The 21587-nt window shown below is 42.3% G+C and overlaps 1 protein-coding gene across 4 annotated transcripts in view; it reads right to left on the bottom strand.

Annotated features, from left to right (window-relative positions):
• Nucleotides 1-6055: 6055 nt before the first annotated feature.
• Nucleotides 6056-21587, bottom strand: part of cdc42se2 (CDC42 small effector 2) — a 51534-nt gene continuing 36002 nt past the window's right edge. For all 4 annotated transcript variants that reach the window (XM_056235837.1, XM_056235835.1, XM_056235838.1 and 1 more), the window contains exons 3-5: nucleotides 12616-12717; nucleotides 9895-10014; nucleotides 6056-6176 (exon numbers count right to left, since the gene is read on the bottom strand). In XM_056235837.1, the coding sequence (XP_056091812.1) occupies nucleotides 9913-10014; nucleotides 12616-12717 (204 nt within the window). In that variant the 3' untranslated portion in view covers nucleotides 6056-6176; nucleotides 9895-9912. The remainder of the gene's footprint in view (nucleotides 6177-9894; nucleotides 10015-12615; nucleotides 12718-21587) is intronic.

Raw genomic sequence — 21587 nt, forward strand, 5'->3', positions numbered from 1 at the left:
TTTATTTTATTAGGAAAACACATTAGATAAAAAGTGGACTCTTTGCAAACCAAATTTGTTAGCCATTTTTTTAATTAGGCCTATGCATAGGCAATGTGAAATAAACTATAAAATAATGTTTTTTTTAAAGGTGCACTGTAAGTATGTTTTTCTGGCAGTAAATGTTGTCAATAATGTGAATATAATATTTCTTGTTGTTGTGGCATTGTTTAAAACAGATTCATGCTGCTTCATATTTTTGTGGAAACCATAACCCTTTTTTCAGGATTCTTGAACTAATAAAAAGTCACTTTTGATCAATTTAATGTCAGGCTGTTAATTGCTGCTATAAAAAAATCGCTAAACATCTTACTGACCCAAACTTTTAAACGGCAGAGTACAATCATCTTAAATATTGTAGGCTACACAAACAGCACAAATGGCCCAAAATATATTTTGAAATATAGAAATAGCCTATATTCACAATCACAGTGTCTGTCTCTGCATATTTCTAGGCTCTGTGTGTGTTTAGGTGTGACCGTTACACCACCAGTTTATTTCACAAACCAAATGAGCCTTTCTAAACTCTTCCTGTGTGAGTCTGACACCTAGTGGGCTTTTTGAGATCTGTGCTTGTACAGTATTTCATTCTCGTCGTCCGGAGACATGTGAAGTGTATGCCATGGAGAGCTCAACTTTTTATTGTATTAATATTTATTTGTAGTCTGGTGTAATGTTGTGTTATTTTTATACGCAAATGCCTAATGTCCATATTCCACACCCTTTGACCTTGTTCTGCTGCAAACACTAATGTCACTAATGTGGACGGTTTATGGGTATGTTGCTGTTGGGTCAGTGTGTCACGTGTTCGCTATCTAACCTCAGGTCACTACAGAGACAACACTCAAGAGAGCATCACACCCACCTTCAACAGTGTATCCTGAGAGATGAGGCAGAAATATGCTGCATAACTGCTGAAAGTAGTAACTACTTTGAAATTAGTTTATTACTAGAATGTTCTTCACACAAATGTACCACACGGTTTAAGAAATGTTTCTTGAACATAAAATCATCAAATCAGAGTGATTTCTGAAGGATCATGTGACACTGGAGACTGGAGTAATGATGCTGAAAACTCAGCTTTGATCACAGGAATACATTACACTTTACTGGCCTATATATTTACATAGAAAACCGCTATTTTAAATTGTGATAATATTTCACAATATTACTGTATCTTGATCATATAAATGCAGCACTTCTTGTCCCAGTACATGAGAATCAGGAGTGTGATGTTTGCCTTATTATGGCTGTTTTGCTGCTGCCTGTGTTTTAAGTTTACAGTCTGAATACTAAAAAGAAAAAGAAAGAAAAGAAAAGCAGATAAATACATGCTTTCTCATGATTGATCGCTTTAATTCAGATTCATGCGTTCTTTTTTTATGAACACTTAATGTGGATAAGTTTCATAAAAAATCAACATTTTGAACAAAAAGCTGAGAAAATCACTTTATTAGACTAATCGAGACTAAATCGTGCATACGCAATGCTTTCATTGCTTGTTTCTGCTTCTTCTTCACGTGTCCTTTGATCTGGAGATTCTGTACTCTTTCAGAAGATGACACACACATCTTAACAGCACACACACACACACTCCCCTCCTTCTCTCCGCTCTCAGAGGCAGAAGTCTCCAAACTCACCCTACTACCTGTCCTCTTGATCCCCACTCCTCTCCTTCAAGACAGTTCTTCTTCAGTTGTCCCGCACTCACTCATATCATCAACACTTCTCTTCACACTGGTCGGGTAACCCCACTGCTTAAGAAACACAACCCAGCACAGCTAGGAAACTACAGACAAGTATCCCTTCTTCCATTCATTGTTAAAGCACTTGAACGAGTCGTGTTCAACCAAATCTCTGCCTTTCTCACACAGAACAACCACCAGTCTGGTTTCAGAGAGGTCCCTCAACTGAGACGGCCCTGCTCTTGGTTACTGAAGCTCTGAGACGGGAAGAGCAGCTTCATCTTCAGTACTCATCCTTCAGAATCTGTCTGCTGCTGTAACAGTTACCCAGCAGATCCTCCTGTCAATCCTAAAGATGAAGGGCATAGGTCTCAACATCTGGCTACTGGGGTGCCTCAGGGCTCAGTGCTGGGACCACTTCTCTTCTCCATCTACATGTCATCACTATAGGATCTGTCACTCAGAAACATGGCTTTTCCTATCACCGCTACGCTGATGATGACACACAACTCCACCTCTCATTCCAGCCGGATGATCCGACGGTTGAGGCTCGCATCTCAGCCGGCCTGACAGACATCTCTGACTGGATGAAGGACCACCACCTTCAGCTAAACCTTGCGAAGACAGATCAGCTTGTGGGCCCGGCCAGCCCAACACTTCAGCACAACCTCTCCATTCAGCTAGGCTCGTCATCCACAACTCAATCAAGGTCAGCCAGGAACCTTGCAGTTGTGATTGATGATCAATTGAACTTCACAGACCATATTGCTAGAACTGCTCGGTCCTGCAGATTTGCCTTATACAACATTAGGAGGATCAGGCCCTTCCTATCAGAGCCACACAACTCCTTGTCCAAGCGCTTGTCCTCGACTGGACTAATGCTCTCCTGCAGGCCTTCCAGCATCACTGCTGAGTCACCCCTATATCTTCATTCATTACTTTAGATATATGTGCCCCCCAAAATCACTCACGACTGAAGATGCATCTTTTTTGTCAACACTTGACCCATTAACACTAACACTTTCTATTATATCTCTATTTATAGATAATAATAAAAAACCTTGCTATGTGTGCTGCGCTGGACTAACCAGGACTGATCACATCACTTACATATTGTTGTCCTATTGTTAGTTTAATTGATTCGATTGCTCTCCTCATTTGTAAGTCGCTTTGGATAAAAGCATCTGCTAAATGATTAAATGTAAATGTAGTGCCCCCTACTCTACAGTGAAAACATGGAAAATTTCATCAATGGCGGGGAAAGAGGTAATAAGCGGATAGATGGTTTGGATAAATTGTTTCACTTTTTGTCCGCATTTAATATTAATAATACTATGCACCATATTAAATGCAGACATTTTATATAATACACATGATCACATTTACATTTCTCAGTCTGTAAAAATGAGCAAAAAAATTTGTGCAAGTAACATTGCATGTAAAAAATATTTATTTCAACAGAACACATCGGGTAATCAGTTGACACACAATGTAAAATAACATGGGTACCAAAAAAAAGAAAAGAAAAAAGTTTGACGTCTGATATTGACCAAGCTGAGCTTGTGTCCCTGATACTGAAATCCATCCATGGTAAAAAAAAACAACAAAAAAACAAAGGCAGAGAGTAGATTTATTGTCATGTATTGCATGTTGGTTGACAACACTTTGGCCACAGTTTAAATAACATCGCAATAAAATAAAAACTAGATGGGCTTCTCAATGTCTTTATCATCCCATCACGTACCCGCTCTGACTTCTGCCATCAGTATCACTTCAGTCCATCACACCTTCATGAGACATGAACACCGCCAATATCATATGCAAATCATTTGTTAAACAAACTGCAGCAACAACTTAGCAGAAATTCAGTTTACATTAAAAAAATGCTTGTCTTTCCTCAACAAGACCCCAAATGACTAAAGAGCCAAAATGGCGGACAGCTTACTTGCACAGCAGAGAAAGCTCTGAGCATTTGACAAATATGTTAGATGTATTTTAAAGGTGTGGAAAGACCCGGGTCGGTTTAAAATCAAGCAGGAATCCAGTGAGTGAGTGTGAAAACATCTGGCGATTTGATGGACGTCTCTTTCGCAGACTCTGGGGTTTTCACACTGAAGTCACTGACGTGAGCTTTCTGAGCCAGCAAATAAGAAAACACAACAGGAGCAGAACAGCGACAATAATTTAAGGGAGAGTTATGGCAAACAGAGTGCAGATATATATATATATACAAACGTAAAGCACTTGATAAACGACAACAGTTAACAGGGACCGACACATTTAGCATTCCATGTCAAAACCTACATGGGTATTTACTTGCATTTATTTTAAGTACATGTGACCTTGTGACGTTTCAAGATTCTACATTTCATCCGGCAAATATATTCACAATGACACAGCAGGCCTTAAATTGCACAAAATACCAAACTACTAAAAGGATTTTACCCTTTATGAAAATTCATAAACCTAACCACACTGGGTCAAAATCAATGGGATACCCAAATATACAGTTTTAACTGTTTATGTGACGATACTGTTAAATAATTACGTTTTTGTCTAATACTTTTACAAAGTTTGCTTTTGTCATGACATTGGCAATACCGGCTTAATCAGGTTTCGGAAAACTTTAGCCAGTGGTATAAGTACGGTTCACAACCGGCTGGACTGATTGGCTGAAATCATCTGAAAATCTAATTAAACTTCCCGTTTAATCCTGAAAACAGCCCAGAGACGAATCTCACAAAAACATGTCCAGGTCAAGTTCACATTCACCTCAAAATTAAAAGAATACATGACATTATTTTCATCATTTAAGCACAATTTTTTCTTTTCTTATTCAAATCAGATTTGTTTCCCAGTATGGTAATGCGAAGTGAAAGGTGTGGAGGTGACTGGATTAGGTTATAAATGTGCACATTCACAGTCCTAAAAATGTACTTAATGTTTTATGCAGAATATCATTTTGTCCTGCTTACTATTTGGGGACTTAATTTTAATAAGGACTTTTTCTTGATGGGTTTCATGAGATTCAACATTCGATCAGTGGCTGCGTCTGAAAACTGATAAATGCTGCGTTCGGACGACACTTTCCAAGGTAGGACGTCCCAATAAACACTGATAGCATCACTCCTGTCTCCTGAGACCTTCATCTGATCGATTTGTGAAGGCAGCATTTATGTATCCTTCATTCCTTTTGATATCCCACAATCCTGTGCTTTTCATTCTGTGACAGTTAAGCTAAAAAATAAAGATGGCGCCTAAAAAAGTTGTTGTTTGTGTGTAAATGTACGTCTTTGACCAATGTTATCCACTTCTGATGTCATTTCTACTGAGAAATTACTATTATAGTTATTAAATATTATCTTTGTTTTCACCAAAGCTCTCTATTTTTCTGTAGATCATTAAACCGTGACTTTGCAATATGAAGGCCTTTCAGTATATAAGGTACCAATGTGATATTTCCATAATACTTCGGTTGGATCAAGCGGACGCGCCAGTGATCAAACATCTGCGTTTGCTCACCAAAATATTGCATTCCCCCAAAAACTCACAAAAGCATTGCAATATAGATTTAGCTCAAATCAAATCTCATATCATTCCCATCACCAGCTTTGAATCCAACGTAAAGTTTCTTGGGAAAAAAACGCAAAACATTTGCGAGCGAACGCAAAAGCATTGAAATAAAAGTTTTTTACCTCCCATTTGACATGTTTCCCATCACTCGGCCCCCTTACACACAGAAACAGGATCTCATTGTGCATCTCAAAGGTTTAATCATGATCTACTGTACCATCTTTCCTGAGCGAGGTCAATTTCACCTCATATGTCTTGTGACCTTATCTATTGAGATGCCGCTGTAACTGCAGATACATCAATAAAGAGCACTACAACTAAAATAGCTTTTTATACATTTGATCTGATTCTGAACACTATCTATAGCTATAGGGACGGTAACATGGACACAGCAGAAACGCCACTCATGCCTTTCAACATCAGTTATTATGAGAACAGAAAAAAACAAGAACTGGAACATTGTAAACAGCAAAGTAACAATCACATGTCCTTACGGATGGCATTTGTTGAGCTCGTGTTCAAACACAAGCGCTCTTGACTGGTCAGTTTGGCAGCGGATGACTGTCATACGAACATCGCTGTCGGCTCCGCGCTGAGGAGTAATCCACACACAAACAGCAGTCTTTACACGAGCAAACAGAACAGGACCGACTGTTCGGACTGGGTCCAGACCCACAGATGTGTGTGATGAGAAAGCAAGGGTTTACAGCAGAGCACAGAGGGAGGCAGGGCTGGCACTGGTAGGCATGCGAGCGTCCGAGATGAGGCGTGCGGCGTCCCTCTTCACCACCGTCCCTGTGTTTGCTGGGTAATGAGGTGAGGAGCGGCCGTCGAGCACACATGGAGAGAAGCGGGAGCAGGAATCACTCATCACTGAACCTGAGGAAGAGATATCACACACACCGGCGTCAGAGCATTACAGTGAACTGGGTCTGCAGGGATGTGGGGGTTTGGTCACGTCACTGTTATTCTTGTTTCGGTGACAGAGCTCTGACACTCCTTCTGTCTTGTTGTGTAAGCGTGCGGTTTCGCGTTCGTGTGCGGTTACACTCTTCTGTCCGCGCGTGTGTGTTGTGTTCGCTCGTGTTTCTCATCGGCCACGGGCTCTCATGTCGTCATGTTCTCTGTGGACACACAGTTGGCTCTTCGTGAGCTCTCCGTGTCATGTTTTGTTCGAGCAATAGGGTTATAACTTTTTGACTATTTTTCAAATAAAAGATTTCCTGTATCATAAATCGATGAACTTTTGCTTAAAAACTGAGTTAAAAAGAAAAAGGTCACCCCAGATAAACATTGGAACAACCAATACAACAAACGTTGCTGCTTATAAGCAGCACTCACTAAACCTTTCCAGGAGTGTGGAGAACTTTCTGGAACTTTCTATAACAATCCAAATATTGGTATAGACACTCACCTAAAGGATTATTAGGAACACCTGTTCAATTTCTCATTAATGCAATTATCTAATCAACCAATCACATGGCAGTTGCTTCAATGAATTTAGGGGTGTGGTCCTGGTCCTGAACTCCAAACTGAATGTCAGAATGGGAAAGAAAGGTGATTTAAGCAATTTTGAGCGTGGCATGGTTGTTGGTGCCAGACGGGCCAGTCTGAGTATTTCACAATCTGCTCAGTTACTGGGATTTTCACGCACAACCATTTCTAGGGTTTACAAAGAATGGTGTGAAAAGGGAAAAACATCCAGTATGCGGCAGTCCTGTGGGCGAAAATGCCTTGTTGATGCTAGAGGTCAGAGGAGAATGGGCCGACTGATTCAAGCTGATAGAAGAGCAACTTTGACTGAAATAACCACTCGTTACAACCGAGGTATGCAGCAAAGCATTTGTGAAGCCACAACACGCACAACCTTGAGGCGGATGGGCTACAACAGCAGAAGACCCCACCGGGTACCACGCATCTCCACTACAAATAGGAAAAAGAGGCTACAATTTGCAAGAGCTCACCAAAATTGGACAGTTGAAGACTGGAAAAATGTTGCCTGGTCTGATGAGTCTTGATTTCTGTTGAGACATTCAGATGGTAGAGTCAGAATTTGGCGTAAACAGAATGAGAACATGGATCCATCATGCCTTGTTACCACTGTGCAGGCTGGTGGTGGTGGTGTAATGGTGTGGGGGATGTTTTCTTGGCACACTTTAGGCCCCTTAGTGCCAATTGGCCATCGTTTAAATGCCACGGCCTACCTGAGCATTGTTTCTGACCATGTCCATCCCTTTATGGCCACCATGTACCCATCCTCTGATGGCTACTTCCAGCAGGATAATGCACCATGTCACGAAGCTCGGATCATTTCAAATTGGTTTCTTGAACATGACAATGAGCTCACTGTACTAAAATGGCCCCCACAGTCACCAGATCTCAACCCAATAGAGCATCTTTGGGATGTGGTGGAACGGGAGCTTCGTGCCCTGGATGTACATCCCACAAATCTCCATCAACTGCAAGATGCTATCCTATCAATATGGGCCAACATTTCTAAAGAATGCTTTCAGCACCTTGTTGAATCAATGCCACGTAGAATTAAGGCAGTTCTGAAGGCGAAAGCGGGTCAAACACAGTATTAGTATGGTGTTCCTAATAATCCTTTAGGTGAGTGTATACAGTATATATATATAGGAGAGAGAGAGAGAGAGCTTTATGAGCAGACAACTTGTTACTTTTTATTATGTTTCAGTAGCAAAATATAATATGGCACAATATAAGTGATACTACCTTACAGAAGAACAAGGACTAATAATCTAGTGAGATTTCAGCAATCACATAGAAGAAGAGGAAGTGTGCCTTTAGCGCAGAACGCCGCTCCAAATGCAAACTATTGGACGGTACCAGTTTCTTGGAGCAGAAATCAAAGGAAGAAAGGAACGAATATTTGAAATTATATAATTTGCCAGTCCGACAGGGTTTTTCTTGATTTTTGGGTTTCTACCGTACAGTCTATGGTTTCTACCAAGGATATAGACCCCTTTTTAGTTGGTAAACATGGTGGCGGTTTTCTGTGGGCGGAGCTTAGGTGGAGGCAGAACGATCCCTCTGGCCGCTTCCCTAACGCTAGTTTGCAAGTTTTGTTAGCTTGTTTTTTTAACAATGACTGGAGAAAATCCGATTTTATCTTAATGTGTAAGGTCACTCAGTGTCCAGGACCGCGATTGTTATTTACAAAAGTTAATTTTAACGGATGGAACCAGATTGGCTGACCCGTACACGCTCACTCAATGGATGGACGATCTGACAGGATTAACGTTAACGCTACCTCCGGTTGAGTGTCCTGACTTCTACACCTATCCGATAGAGAAACCGAGCGTAAAGAGAAACTGAGGGCATATAAATCTTTAGATGGCTATAACTATGTGCTAAATGGTCATGTACAAGACTTGTGTGTGCGATCCGCAGTTCTGCCGAGCCAGCGCCGAGAAGACGACAATGTAAAGAGTGACATTACGGTGCAATGTTAATGATGTGAATATTTTCTAGTAATAAAAATTCCAGATACAGCATATTCATTTTTCATTGATTCTTGCACCCAACAACACAACAAGATGACATTTAATAATAATAATAATTTAAGCTCGTTGTTATGTAGCCGAATCTGTGCTGGTTTGTATTGGCTGCCTCCAGTTGTCCGTTTGTTTTGCCTCCAGCTAACGCTGTGACGTAACTGTGACGTCGGCGCTAAAGGGGTCTATATTGGTGTGCAATACAATGGAGTCTGCACAGGGTGTTTATTTTGAAATTGACTATTTTTTTTCCTTTTATTTTGTGCGGCTTGGACGCGGCGTCCGTGGGAAATAGACTCGGCGCCTATCTTTAGCGAAGCGGCACGGTGCAGTGTGAATAAAGGGGTTAGAGAAATTAGGGGGTTTTCCATCTGTTTTTTAAAGCTGCAGTCCGTAACTTTTTTTGTTTTAAAAATTTAGAAAATTGTATATAATGAGCGAGTACATAATCAATCTATTTTCCAAACCGTGCTTTTGTCTTATCCTGAATCACTACAGTACACCTATAATAAGGGTTTGTATTGGGACTATTTTAGACTGGTTCGGGTCGCACCGCTGCGGAGTATCCGGTCCCTGCGTGACTCATCAGACATAAACACAGAGAAGGAACTCCGGCCACAATGGTCTTCCACAACACACGTGCAGTTCTGTTTATTAACCACTAGAGCGCTGAAAGTTACGGACTGCAGCTTTAAGCACAAGTTCATCGATTTATGACATCATGTCCTGTTTTTGGTTTGTTTGGATGTCTTTGGTCTGTGTTGCGTTAATTTTTCAGTCGAACTGCGGCAGAGTTTATTTGGAAGCGGACTAAGATCCATCTTTTCAGCGTCTCGATCCGATTGTTTGGGTTCAGACGGCAGCGTTCACACTTATTCAAATGATCCGCACTGACAGAGAAATCGCACCAGAGTTTGTTTTAATCCAACCAAACATGGCAAGTGTGAACACACACACATAGATTCCAGATCAAAAACACCCCATAATTATCTGCAACAAGGGGCTGTGAACTTATAACATTAAATCAAATATGATGTTCCTGTAGCCCACAAACAGTCCAAAGTAAAGAGTGTTTAACTCACCCCTGCCAGCAACACGCATTATCCTGCTTTTGTATCCACCAGCTGCATCTGCACGTTCACAGACATGGCCTCTCCTTCATACCCTCCTTTAGACTGCATCTGGTTCTGGATTGAGTTCACCTGGACACAGGATTAAAGCAAAACCAACTCAGACTAGCTTAGAGCCAATCATTACGACACCAGTGAAGTCTAGGGCTGAGTCCGGCACACTCGTTTCCATCCGCTCATTCAGTGGATTACATAATGAAGGTATATTTCGGATATAGCCTAGACCAGGGGTGTCCAATCCTGATATTGATTTGCAGGTCCATTGATACATCATCAAATTGAAGTAGAAACATAATTATATTATTAAAAAGATGATATAAAAAAGCCTTAAATAATTTAAATATTTGTACAACTGAGTATTATTTGAGTGTTGATTATTGAACAGAGTTAACTAATTGACTATTAACTAAACTTTAATTCTGTTTTTTGGCCACGTGCATCCTGAATTTTTCATTTCATTACAATATGTTTAAAATAAAAATGTTACAGTTCATTCCTAAACAATGTGCTTTATGTAAGAACAAATTAACTGGTTTCATGCAAGTCAGAAATATTATTTAATCTGCATATCCACCTGACAAATAAGAAGTCACTTTTGTGGGGTGTATAAAGTTTAAGTAATTTTTGAGAGTTAGTAGATCTTGAAATTACAAATGCAGGTTACAATTTGTTTGTCAGTGTATGTTTTAGTGTGCCAGGATGTTTACTTTCCCCATTCAATATTTCCAGCGTGTCAGCCGGTATTTAAGCGTTGTCCTCCCAGAATGCTTTACGAAGACATCATTTAATCCGTAATGCAGCAGGTCTATATATTCAATACATGAAACTCACTTTCCAACAGACGGCTGCTTTCAAATGCTCATGTGCGCTAGTGAAGAGCACTCGCGGAAAGAGCCTGTGTGCGACTCTGCACTTGCATCTCAAAATGATTTTATGACGCAAAATGTATGTAAACACAGTCAGTTATGTCTTAATGTCCCCCTGTGTATCTCTATGTGGTGTTTTTAATATGCTTTAAGACAAACCATGTGTAAATTCATAAGTCGACAGCATTGCTGAGTATTTTCTGCTTTAAACTGCAGGGAACCAAAGACAGTCTCAAAAACACGGTGTGAAATCGCTGGTGTTTCTGACGTCACACACTACCTTGTAACCAATCAGATCAACGTGTGATCGTCAACCAGTGGATCTCTGAGCTGAGTGAGTGAGTGGAGGCGGGGCTCATTTGCATATTCATAGAACCGTGAATACTAAATGAGACAAGGGTGTCGAGTTACATTCAAGATATTTTAAGGCATGAAGATTTTTTTTTTCGAGGATTTTTTTTTTAAATGTCATTTTGGTGATCAAAGATAAGCTTTAAGGGATACAATTCTTGACTACAGGGGGACTTTAAGGATTTAAACAGACAGGACGAAACTTGTCATGTGTCATATGTCATACTGATGTGATATGTCAAAATAGATGTGTGCATGTGTGTGAATGAGGCCTATTGGATCTACCGCTTTCAGTAATAATCAAACAGCAGAAAAGCTGAGAAAGAGAAAAATCTCTTGACCAGAAAACATTCAGATAATTGAAGCACTTTTAGCTACTGAAAGCACTCTTTGTTTATTGCTTGCTTCTTTGTTCCTCTTTATTATTTGCTTGTTTGTTATGTTTTGAAGATATATTTAGTCAGTCAATTCTTAACATACAATTATTTTAATTAAATTTTTTTTATAATTTTAAAGTACTTATAATTAAATAAGTAATTAAATAAAAAATCAGTAAAGTCGGTAAAAAGTCAGAATTGCGAGTTTATATCACTCAATTATGAGGTAAAAAGTCAGAATTGCGAGTTTAATCACTCAATTATGAGGTAAAAAGTCAGAATTGCGAGTTTATATCACTCAATTATGAGGTAAAAAGTCAGAATTGCGAGTTTATATCACTCAATTATGAGGTAAAAAGTCAGAATTGCGAGTTTATATCACTCAATTATGAGGTAAAAAGTCAGAATTGCTAGTTTAATCACTCAATTATGAGGTAAAAAGTCAGAATCGCGAGTTTAAATCACTCAATTATGAGGTAAAAAGTCAGAATCGCGAGTTTATATCACTCAATTATGAGGTAAAAAGTCAGAATCGCAAGTTTAAATCACTCAATTATGAGGTAAAAAGTCAGAATCGTGAGTTTAAATCACTCAATTATGAGGTAAAAAGTCAGAATCGTGAGTTTAAATCACTCAATTATGAGGTAAAAAGTCAGAATCGTGAGTTTAAATCACTCAATTATGAGGTAAAAAGTCAGAATCGTGAGTTTAAATCACTCAATTATGAGGTAAAAAGTCAGAATCGTGAGTTTAAATCACTCAATTATGAGGTAAAAAGTCAGAATCGTGAGTTTAAAATCACTCAATTATGAGGTAAAAAGTCAGAATCGCAGTGCAGTGCATCTTATGTCCCCGCTTTCTAACTGTTATTTCCATATGGATACCATAAAACATCCATGTACTTCAGAAAGAGCAAAGCAAAAGGGAACTGCACAAGACTTGCAGTGTTGATCAATAGATCACAAACACAAATCAAGTGTTTTCACCCATATGAAAATAGAGTACACTGAGATCTATTGTACTGTCACTCAGAAATGGAAATCTGAACTACAGTAAGATGATATTGTCTCTGTACTTACAGAGTTCATGCCACTGAAGATATCTCCAGATCCTACGTGGGCCGTGTGGACAAAATTGGTTGGTTCGCCGATCATACTCCGATCTATACGTCTCCGCCTCTTCTGCAGAGTGAAAAACAACACACAGACTCAACACACAGACAAGATTACATTTACCATGTTTGTGTGTTACTCAATTAAATCCTAAATTAATCGGTTCATAAACTGTTAGATTCATAAGGATTACATTTATAATCGGGGCTTAGCCATCATTTCAGAAGTGAGGGGGACAGAAATGTCAAGTGTAATACATGTTTTCTGATCTTTGTCTAATTGACAGGTTTTATTCTTTTTTATCTCTTGTTTTTAACTGGCTAAAAAATCAAATAGACTGCTGAACAATAACCAAATCTATTATATTATAATAATATTTCCTAATGACAATTTTATGATTGGTTTATGTACTACAAACACTTGTGCATTAAGTCATCACGGATTTTATACAATGTAAAAAAGCTACTCTAACACTTGAGGCTTTTTTATCACAGAATAAGGCAGAAAGTTGAACGAAATATATGAAAATATATAGTTTATATACTGTAATAAAGGATATGTCAATTAGCACTGCATTCATATACTTTATTATTATGAAAATACCCTGAGATGGCTTGAAAACACACATATATTGTCGAATTGTTGTCACGAATTGTTCTCCTGGATGCCTTTGTCCAAATAAGGGATTTCCGGGAACGTCATAAGGACTTTCTGCAATGAAATGCTTCCATTATGAATGAAAAGTACATTACACCAGTGTTTAGCGCTCCGTAATGGATACATTGCCGCGTTCTGGATAAGAATAAAGCGCCAGGTCACGCAAAGACTGTCTTGTCTTGACTATCTTGAATTTACGTCTTATTAAAAAATGCATGGGACACGTCGCCTGCGTATTCTACGTCCATGTTTAGGGTGTCTTTATTAACTTTTTGAAGCTTGAAAGTTTTGGTGACATGGACTTTCATTGGAGGGAAAGAAACCTCCAAGATTTCATTAAAATATCTTAATTTGTGTTTTGAAAATCAATGAACTTTGTGGATTTTGGAACAACAAATTTAGATTTTTAGTTGAACTAACCCTTTAAGGTAAACATGAAATGCTGTTCATTCCACACATTTTACCTCTGTAATCTGACACATTTCAGACTGAGACTGGACATTCGACATTATTTTTCTTGATTTATAGGTTTGGTGTATGATGCTGTTGTGTAACCCGGGACTGATGTAGATGCTGGTCCTGTATGCAGGTTTCAGCACTCATCACAGGACAGATGACAGCTCGTAATTGGGACATATCATCTTTGCTCCGGGGGAAATGTGACCTAAATTAATAAGCACCCATCTTCTTAAATTACACACAGATTTAAGATTAACCGCCCTTATATATTCAGTTCAGCAGAAAACCTTTGCACTAATGTTGTTATTCATTTTTGAGTATGGAAATAAAATGTATTGGTGAATGTTAAATGCTGTAAAGAGATGTTGGTCACATGATAACTGTTAACCAATCAGATGACTTAATGAATAATGCTTTCACCTGTTGCTGAGTTTGTTGTGTCGCTCTCCCTGAGGAAGGCATGGGCCGAAACGCGTTAGAGAGTTTTAAAAATGTTTTTGTATGTAGCCATCTGATGATAATAAAGGCCTTTATTTTGAAATAGTGCCATGGTCATCCTATTATTTAGGGGCTTTTGCACTGGAGGAACCTTTTCATAGTTCCTAAAAGTATTGGCGGAAGTACCCGTTTTCTGGCGTGTTCGTGTTCGCACCGCAGGAACTAGGAACCTTTTTAGTTGTAGGAACTCCTTTGGAGGAACTAATTTCGCTCCTACTTCAGAGTCGGTCTAGTCTCGCGTCGGTCTGGACTCTATCGCAGCTTTTCTTGTCCAAGGACCGCCTAAGAGGACATGTAACGCAACCAATCACAGTTCATTTTGTTCCGCTTCATGTTTAGGGGCGTGGCAATATAATGTAGATGTCCCTACAATAACAGACAGGCTGTGTGCATCTAGTCAATTATTCATTCAAGCACATTGTGCAAGTTTGCTGCAACAATGGAGCAGCAAACTTCACATACTTCTGAAAATCCAGCGTTTAGTTGATCGTGGTAAGCGCTCAATGTCACAGTTGTAAACACAACGGCTTGCTTCTTCCACGAGGGGTTTTGCCGTCATGCATTTGTTTCCAGGCGGACCGTTAAAGAACGCGACACACACGTCTCCCGGACATCCTGTAGATTTCAACCAATCAGATCGCGACTTCGAAACTCCTGAAGTGTTTCCAGAAAAGTGTTTCATATGCACAGAGCCCGTCTAACGGAGAGCCTTGGCACTTCCTCGTACCCCCTTGATTGTGTATCATCTTGGTTGCAGTTCCATTAGAGCTCCACTGGAGGAGATCGCGGGCGAGTGCAGACTGAAAGGGAGTCTCAGTCTATGGAGCTAAACGGCTAAATGTATCTCTTTCTCCTGCTTGTCGTTAAATCAACATAGATTTTATTGTTGATTCCGCAAGTTCAATATAGATTATAGGCCAAAAGTCGAATGAACGAGTGCTTATGTCCTTTCGATTTCTTACAGCTTAGGCCGTTGTTGGCCGGAACACGCTAGCATTCTGTTATTATGTGATTTTTGAACGGATTTTTAGAACAGATAAGCTTAAAAATGCAGTTTTCAGCTGAGTGTATTATCTTAGCCCTCCCTTTTGAATGCAACTTTAAAATTACTTGACAAAAAATTACATCCTGAGAAAAGTGTATTTCTGGGGGTGAAACCCCATAGACTCCCATTCATTCTGCACTCGCCTGTGAGCGCCCCCGCATGGACAGAGAGTGTTACTGCAGCCAGTCCAGAAACCGGAAGTAACCAGACAGTGCCAATTCTCTTCAATTAGACATTCTCTGATATGCATCAGACGTTCAGCCAACGGTTCGTGAGCGTGACGTCTGAGGCTGAGACTGTCTAAACCAGCTCTATAGGAACTATCTGTGACGTTAGTGACGCTGATTGGCCGAACGCACGCGAAACACCCGCCATTTAAAAAAAGCTGTGTAAGCACACAGATTATAGCCTATTAATATACCTGTATTTACTCCAGAAACTAACTCTACGAACATGGAAAACAGTGATAGATGGACCTCTCAACCTTTACACTGAGGAGAAAATCCAACTCAACTTTTAGGGGACCATAGTAGTGACAATATGTATTGTGGATGATAGTTCACCCAAAGTAAAAATTACTGTGTGAGAATTTTAGTGTCAGTACTACATTAAACTACTATATATAATGTTGAATATAATGTATAATAATGCAATTGGGAATATTTGTGTGTCCTGATGATGCCAAATGTCTTGTTACCAGTAAAAGTGTCCTACATTATTATAAATATATCTAGTCAGTGACAGAGAACAAGCATATTTATCTGAAATAATTCAGTATTTTCAGCTCCAGAATCATGAATATTGTTATTCTGGTGTCTCTATTGTCCTGTGCTTTGGGTTTCAGCACCAAGTCCAAGACTATTCATTTACACACACAATGTAACACCAAATTAGCATTTTAATCAACAGTTAACTTTTTGTTAACCTTTGTGATAGATTATAAACTATCTTTTAAACTAACCATGATTCTAACATCTAAACTTCCCTTTTTCAGGCCTAAACATTCTAACACTCTGAAAAACTAAAAGTTAACTTTTTTCTATTTGTGTAATGAAAAATTCTAAAGTGCTGATGATGAAAAATATCAAAAATATACCGTCTGCATTGTGTCACGATATATTGAGCAATCAACTGAACTCTTAAAACTTTCCACTTCTTTTTGATGATTCGAGATAGTTTTGCTTATGCCAGTGTGGTCGATGTTTTGACCACGTAATGTTTAATTCAAATTTCATAACTGTATCTTCCCTGAAAGCATCAGACTTCTCTCGTGTGACGTATGCAGGGAAACTGCAGGATGTAGTTATTAGGGAATCTTACAGTATACAATACAGTAGAAAATATGGGCATGGACTTCATTCAGCGCTCAGACAAACTTCACAAGTACCTGTAATAACACAAGTCTCAGAAATTCCTCGTGTGCTTTAGTCTTAAAAGGCCAAAGGTGGCAAATCTCTCAGCTTGTACCGATACAGAACTTCAGTCAAACCAAACTCAATTCAACATAGCGACTGTATAAGAGTTCAGAAAAAGCGTCACCAAACAAAAAATGACTCCTTAGACGGTTACATTCTCAGTTACAGTAAATTCTTATTGACCTTCATTTACTGAAACTGCCCTCCTTACTACATTTCATGCTGGTCAGCCTTTATTCATTAACGTGCAGTAATACAAACACCTTGAATAGCAACATCCACACATTCCTTAAGAGGGTCAAAGAGGGGCGTCAACGAATGATTAACACTGGCTTCAATCAGGAGGTTGTTGATGCGGTGTTGATATGCATATCAGTGTATTGTTTGATCAACTTTTTGACAAACACAAGCAATTAATCATTTACAACTTATATTTCAAGTTGTATTGGAAGGATTTTTTAATGCTTACATCAAGAAAACGAATGAATCGATATGTAGCCTTTTGCTTACTAGTTCAGATCTTCAAACAACGGACAACACAAGCATGACTTACCAATAAACTCGTGTTATGGATCAATCGAATTTACAAAACGTTTGCAAACCCGTCTTACAAACTGTACCCAGGCCAACAATGTGAAACTAGATTTCCTCACGCTGATCTCATCAGTAAATCCTTCTTTGGTTATGTGATGTCACGGTGTGCCTGTTGGGGCTGAAGTGTTTTTGTTGTTATAAATCATGTCTGCTTTATTAACAGAGCAGAGAGAGACTAATTCTGACATAATGTGTTGTGACATCTGACGTCTCACAGGGTGTGTGATGATTCAAAAGGGCTGGAGCAGAAACATTCACATCCACATAGAGCTGAGACTCAAGCCAAGGATAAGAGACTCCTCTCACACTCTCACACTCTCTCACACTCTCACTCTTGCAGGCTCACAACCCTCTCACTCTCACATTCTCACTCTCGCACACACTCACACTCTCACTCTCGCACACTCTCACACTCTCACACGCACAACCCACTCACTCGCGCACTCACTCGCGCACACTCTCACACTCTCACTCTTGCAGGCTCACAACCCTCTCACTCTCACATTCTCACTCTCACACTCTCACACACACTCTCACACACTCTCACACTCTCTCACACACACTCTCACACACACTCTCACACACTCTCACACACTCTCGCACTCTCTCACACACACTCTCACACACACTCTCACACACTCTCGCACACTCTCGCACTTACGCACTCACGCACTCACACACTCACGCACTCACGCACACTCGCAGACTCGCGCACACTCTCACTCTCAGACACTCGCAGACTCTCACTCTCAGACACTCGCACACTCTCACTCTTGAAGACTCACAACCCTCTCACTCTCACACTCTCGCACACTCTCACTCTCGCAGACTCACACACTCTCGCACACACGCAGACTCTCTCACTCTCGCACACTCTCATTCTTGAAGACTCACAACCCTCTCACTCACACTCGCAGACTCGCACACACGCACACTCTCACTCTCGCAGACTCGCACACTCGCAGACACTCTCACACTCTCACACTCTCACACTCTCACACTCGGAAACTCGCACACTCTCGCACACTCTCACACTCGGAAACTCGCACACTCTCGCACACTCTCGCACACTCTCGCACACTCTCGCACACTCTCGCACACTCTCGCACACTCTCACTCTCGCAGACTCGCACACTCTCTCACACACGCACACTCGCAGACTCTCTCACTCTCTCACACTCGCACACCTTCATTCTTGAAGACTCACAACCCTCTCACGCAGACTCTCTCACTCTCACACACTCTCACTCTCGCAGACTCGCACACACGCACACTCGCAGACACTCTCGCACTCTCGCACACTCTCGCACTCTCTCGCACACTCTCGCACTCTCTCGCACTCTCTCGCACACTCTCGCACTCTCTCGCACACTCTCGCACACTCTCGCACACTCTCGCACTCTCTCGCACACTCTCACACTCTCAGACTCTCTCACTCTCACACACTCTCACTCTCGCAGACTCGCACACACGCACACTCTCGCACTCTCTCGCACACTCTCGCGCACTCTCGCACTCTCTCGCACTCTCTCGCACACTCTCGCACTCTCTCGCACACTCTCGCACTCTCTCGCACACTCTCGCACTCTCTCGCACACTCTCGCACACTCTCACTCTCGCAGACTCGCACACTCTCTCACACACGCACACTCGCAGACTCTCTCACTCTCGCACACTCTCACACTCGCACACCTTCATTCTTGAAGACTCACAACCCTCTCACGCAGACTCTCTCACTCTCACACACTCTCACTCTCGCAGACTCGCACACACGCACACTCGCAGACACTCTCGCACTCTCGCACACTCTCGCACTCTCTCGCACTCTCTCGCACACTCTCGCACTCTCTTGCACTCTCTCGCACACTCTCGCACTCTCTCGCACACTCTCGCACTCTCTCGCACACTCTCGCACTCTCGCACACTCTCGCACACTCTCGCACACTCTCGCACACTCTCGCACACTCTCGCACACTCTCGCACACTCTCGCACTCTCTCGCACTCTCTCGCACTCTCTCGCACACTCTCATACACTCGGAAACTCGCACACTCTCGCACTTACGCACTCACGCACTCACACACTCACGCACTCACGCACACTCGCAGACTCTCGCAGACTCGCGCACACTCTCACTCTCAGACACTCGCAGACTGGCACACTCGCACACTCTCACTCTTGAAGACTCACAACCCTCTCACTCTCACACTCTCACACTCTCGCACACTCTCACTCTCGCAGACTCGCACACTCTCGCACACACTCGCAGACTCTCTCACTCTCGCACACTCGCACACTCTCATTCTTGAAGACTCACAACCCTCTCACTCACACTCTCGCAGACTCTCTCACACTCGCAGACTCGCACACTCGCAGACACTCTCACACTCGGAAACTCGCACACTCTCGCACACTCTCGCACACTCTCGCACACTCTCGCACACTCTCGCACACTCGCACTCTCGCACACTCGCAGACTCTCTCACTCTCACACTCTCATTCTTGAAGACTCACAACCCTCTCACTCACACTCTCGCAGACTCTCTCACTCTCGCAGACTCGCAGACACTCTCACACTCGGAAACTCGCACACTCTCGCACACTCTCGCACACTCTCACACACTCTCACTCTCGCAGACTCGCACACACGCACACTCGCAGACACTCTCGCACTCTCGCACACTCTCGCACTCTCTCGCACTCTCTCGCACACTCTCGCACTCTCTTGCACTCTCTCGCACACTCTCGCACTCTCTCGCAAACTCTCGCACACTCTCGCACTCTCTCGCACACTCTCGCACTCTCGCACACTCTCGCACTCTCGCACACTCTCGCACACTCTCGCACACTCTCGCACACTCTCGCACACTCTCGCACACTCTCGCACACTCTCGCACACTCTCGCACTCTCTCGCACTCTCTCGCACTCTCTCGCACACTCTCGCACTCTCTCGCACACTCTCATACACTCGGAAACTCGCACACTCTCGCACTTACGCACTCACGCACTCACACACTCACGCACTCACGCACACTCGCAGACTCTCGCAGACTCGCGCACACTCTCACTCTCAGACACTCGCAGACTGGCACACTCGCACACTCTCACTCTTGAAGACTCACAACCCTCTCACTCTCACACTCTCACACTCTCGCACACTCTCACTCTCGCAGACTCGCACACTCTCGCACACACTCGCAGACTCTCTCACTCTCGCACACTCGCACACTCTCATTCTTGAAGACTCACAACCCTCTCACTCACACTCTCGCAGACTCTCTCACACTCGCAGACTCGCACACTCGCAGACACTCTCACACTCGGAAACTCGCACACTCTCGCACACTCTCGCACACTCTCGCACACTCTCGCACACTCTCGCACACTCGCACTCTCGCACACTCGCAGACTCTCTCACTCTCACACTCTCATTCTTGAAGACTCACAACCCTCTCACTCACACTCTCGCAGACTCTCTCACTCTCGCAGACTCGCAGACACTCTCACACTCGGAAACTCGCACACTCTCGCACACTCTCGCACACTCTCGCACACTCTCGCACTCTCGCACTCTCGCACACTCGCAGACTCTCTCACTCTCGCACACTCTCACACTCTCATTCTTGAAGACTCACAACCCTCTCACTCACACTCTCGCAGACTCGCACAAACGCACACTCGCAGACACTCTCACACTCTCACATTCGGAAACTCGCACACTCTCATTCTTGAAGACTCACAACCCTCTCACGCAGACTCTCTCACACTCGCACACTCTAACTCTCGCAGACTCGCCCACTCTCGCACTCTCACACTCTCGCACTCTCACACTCTCACACTCTCGCACTCTCGCACTCTCGCACTCTCGCACTCTCGCACACTCTCACACTCTCACACTCTCACACTCTCACACTCTCACACTCTCACACTCTCACACTCTCGCACTCGCCCACTCTCGCACTCGCCCACTCTCGCACTCTCGCACTCTCACACTCTCACACTCTCACACTCTCACACTCTCGCACTCTCGCACTCTCGCACACTCTCGCACTCTCTCGCACACTCTCATTCTCTCACTCTCGCAGACTCACACACTCTCGCACACACGCACACTCGCAGACTCTCTCACTCTCGCACACTCACACACTCTCATTCTTGAAGACTCACAACCCTCTCACTCACACTCTCGCAGACTCGCACACACGCACACTCGCAGACACTCTCACACTCTCACACTCGGAAACTCGCACACTCTCGCACACTCTCATTCT

The sequence above is a fragment of the Rhinichthys klamathensis genome, unplaced genomic scaffold (assembly GCF_029890125.1).
Source record: "Rhinichthys klamathensis goyatoka isolate OS25496 unplaced genomic scaffold, OSU_Roscu_1.1 h1tg000431l_1, whole genome shotgun sequence".
NCBI lineage: Eukaryota > Metazoa > Chordata > Actinopteri > Cypriniformes > Leuciscidae > Rhinichthys > Rhinichthys klamathensis.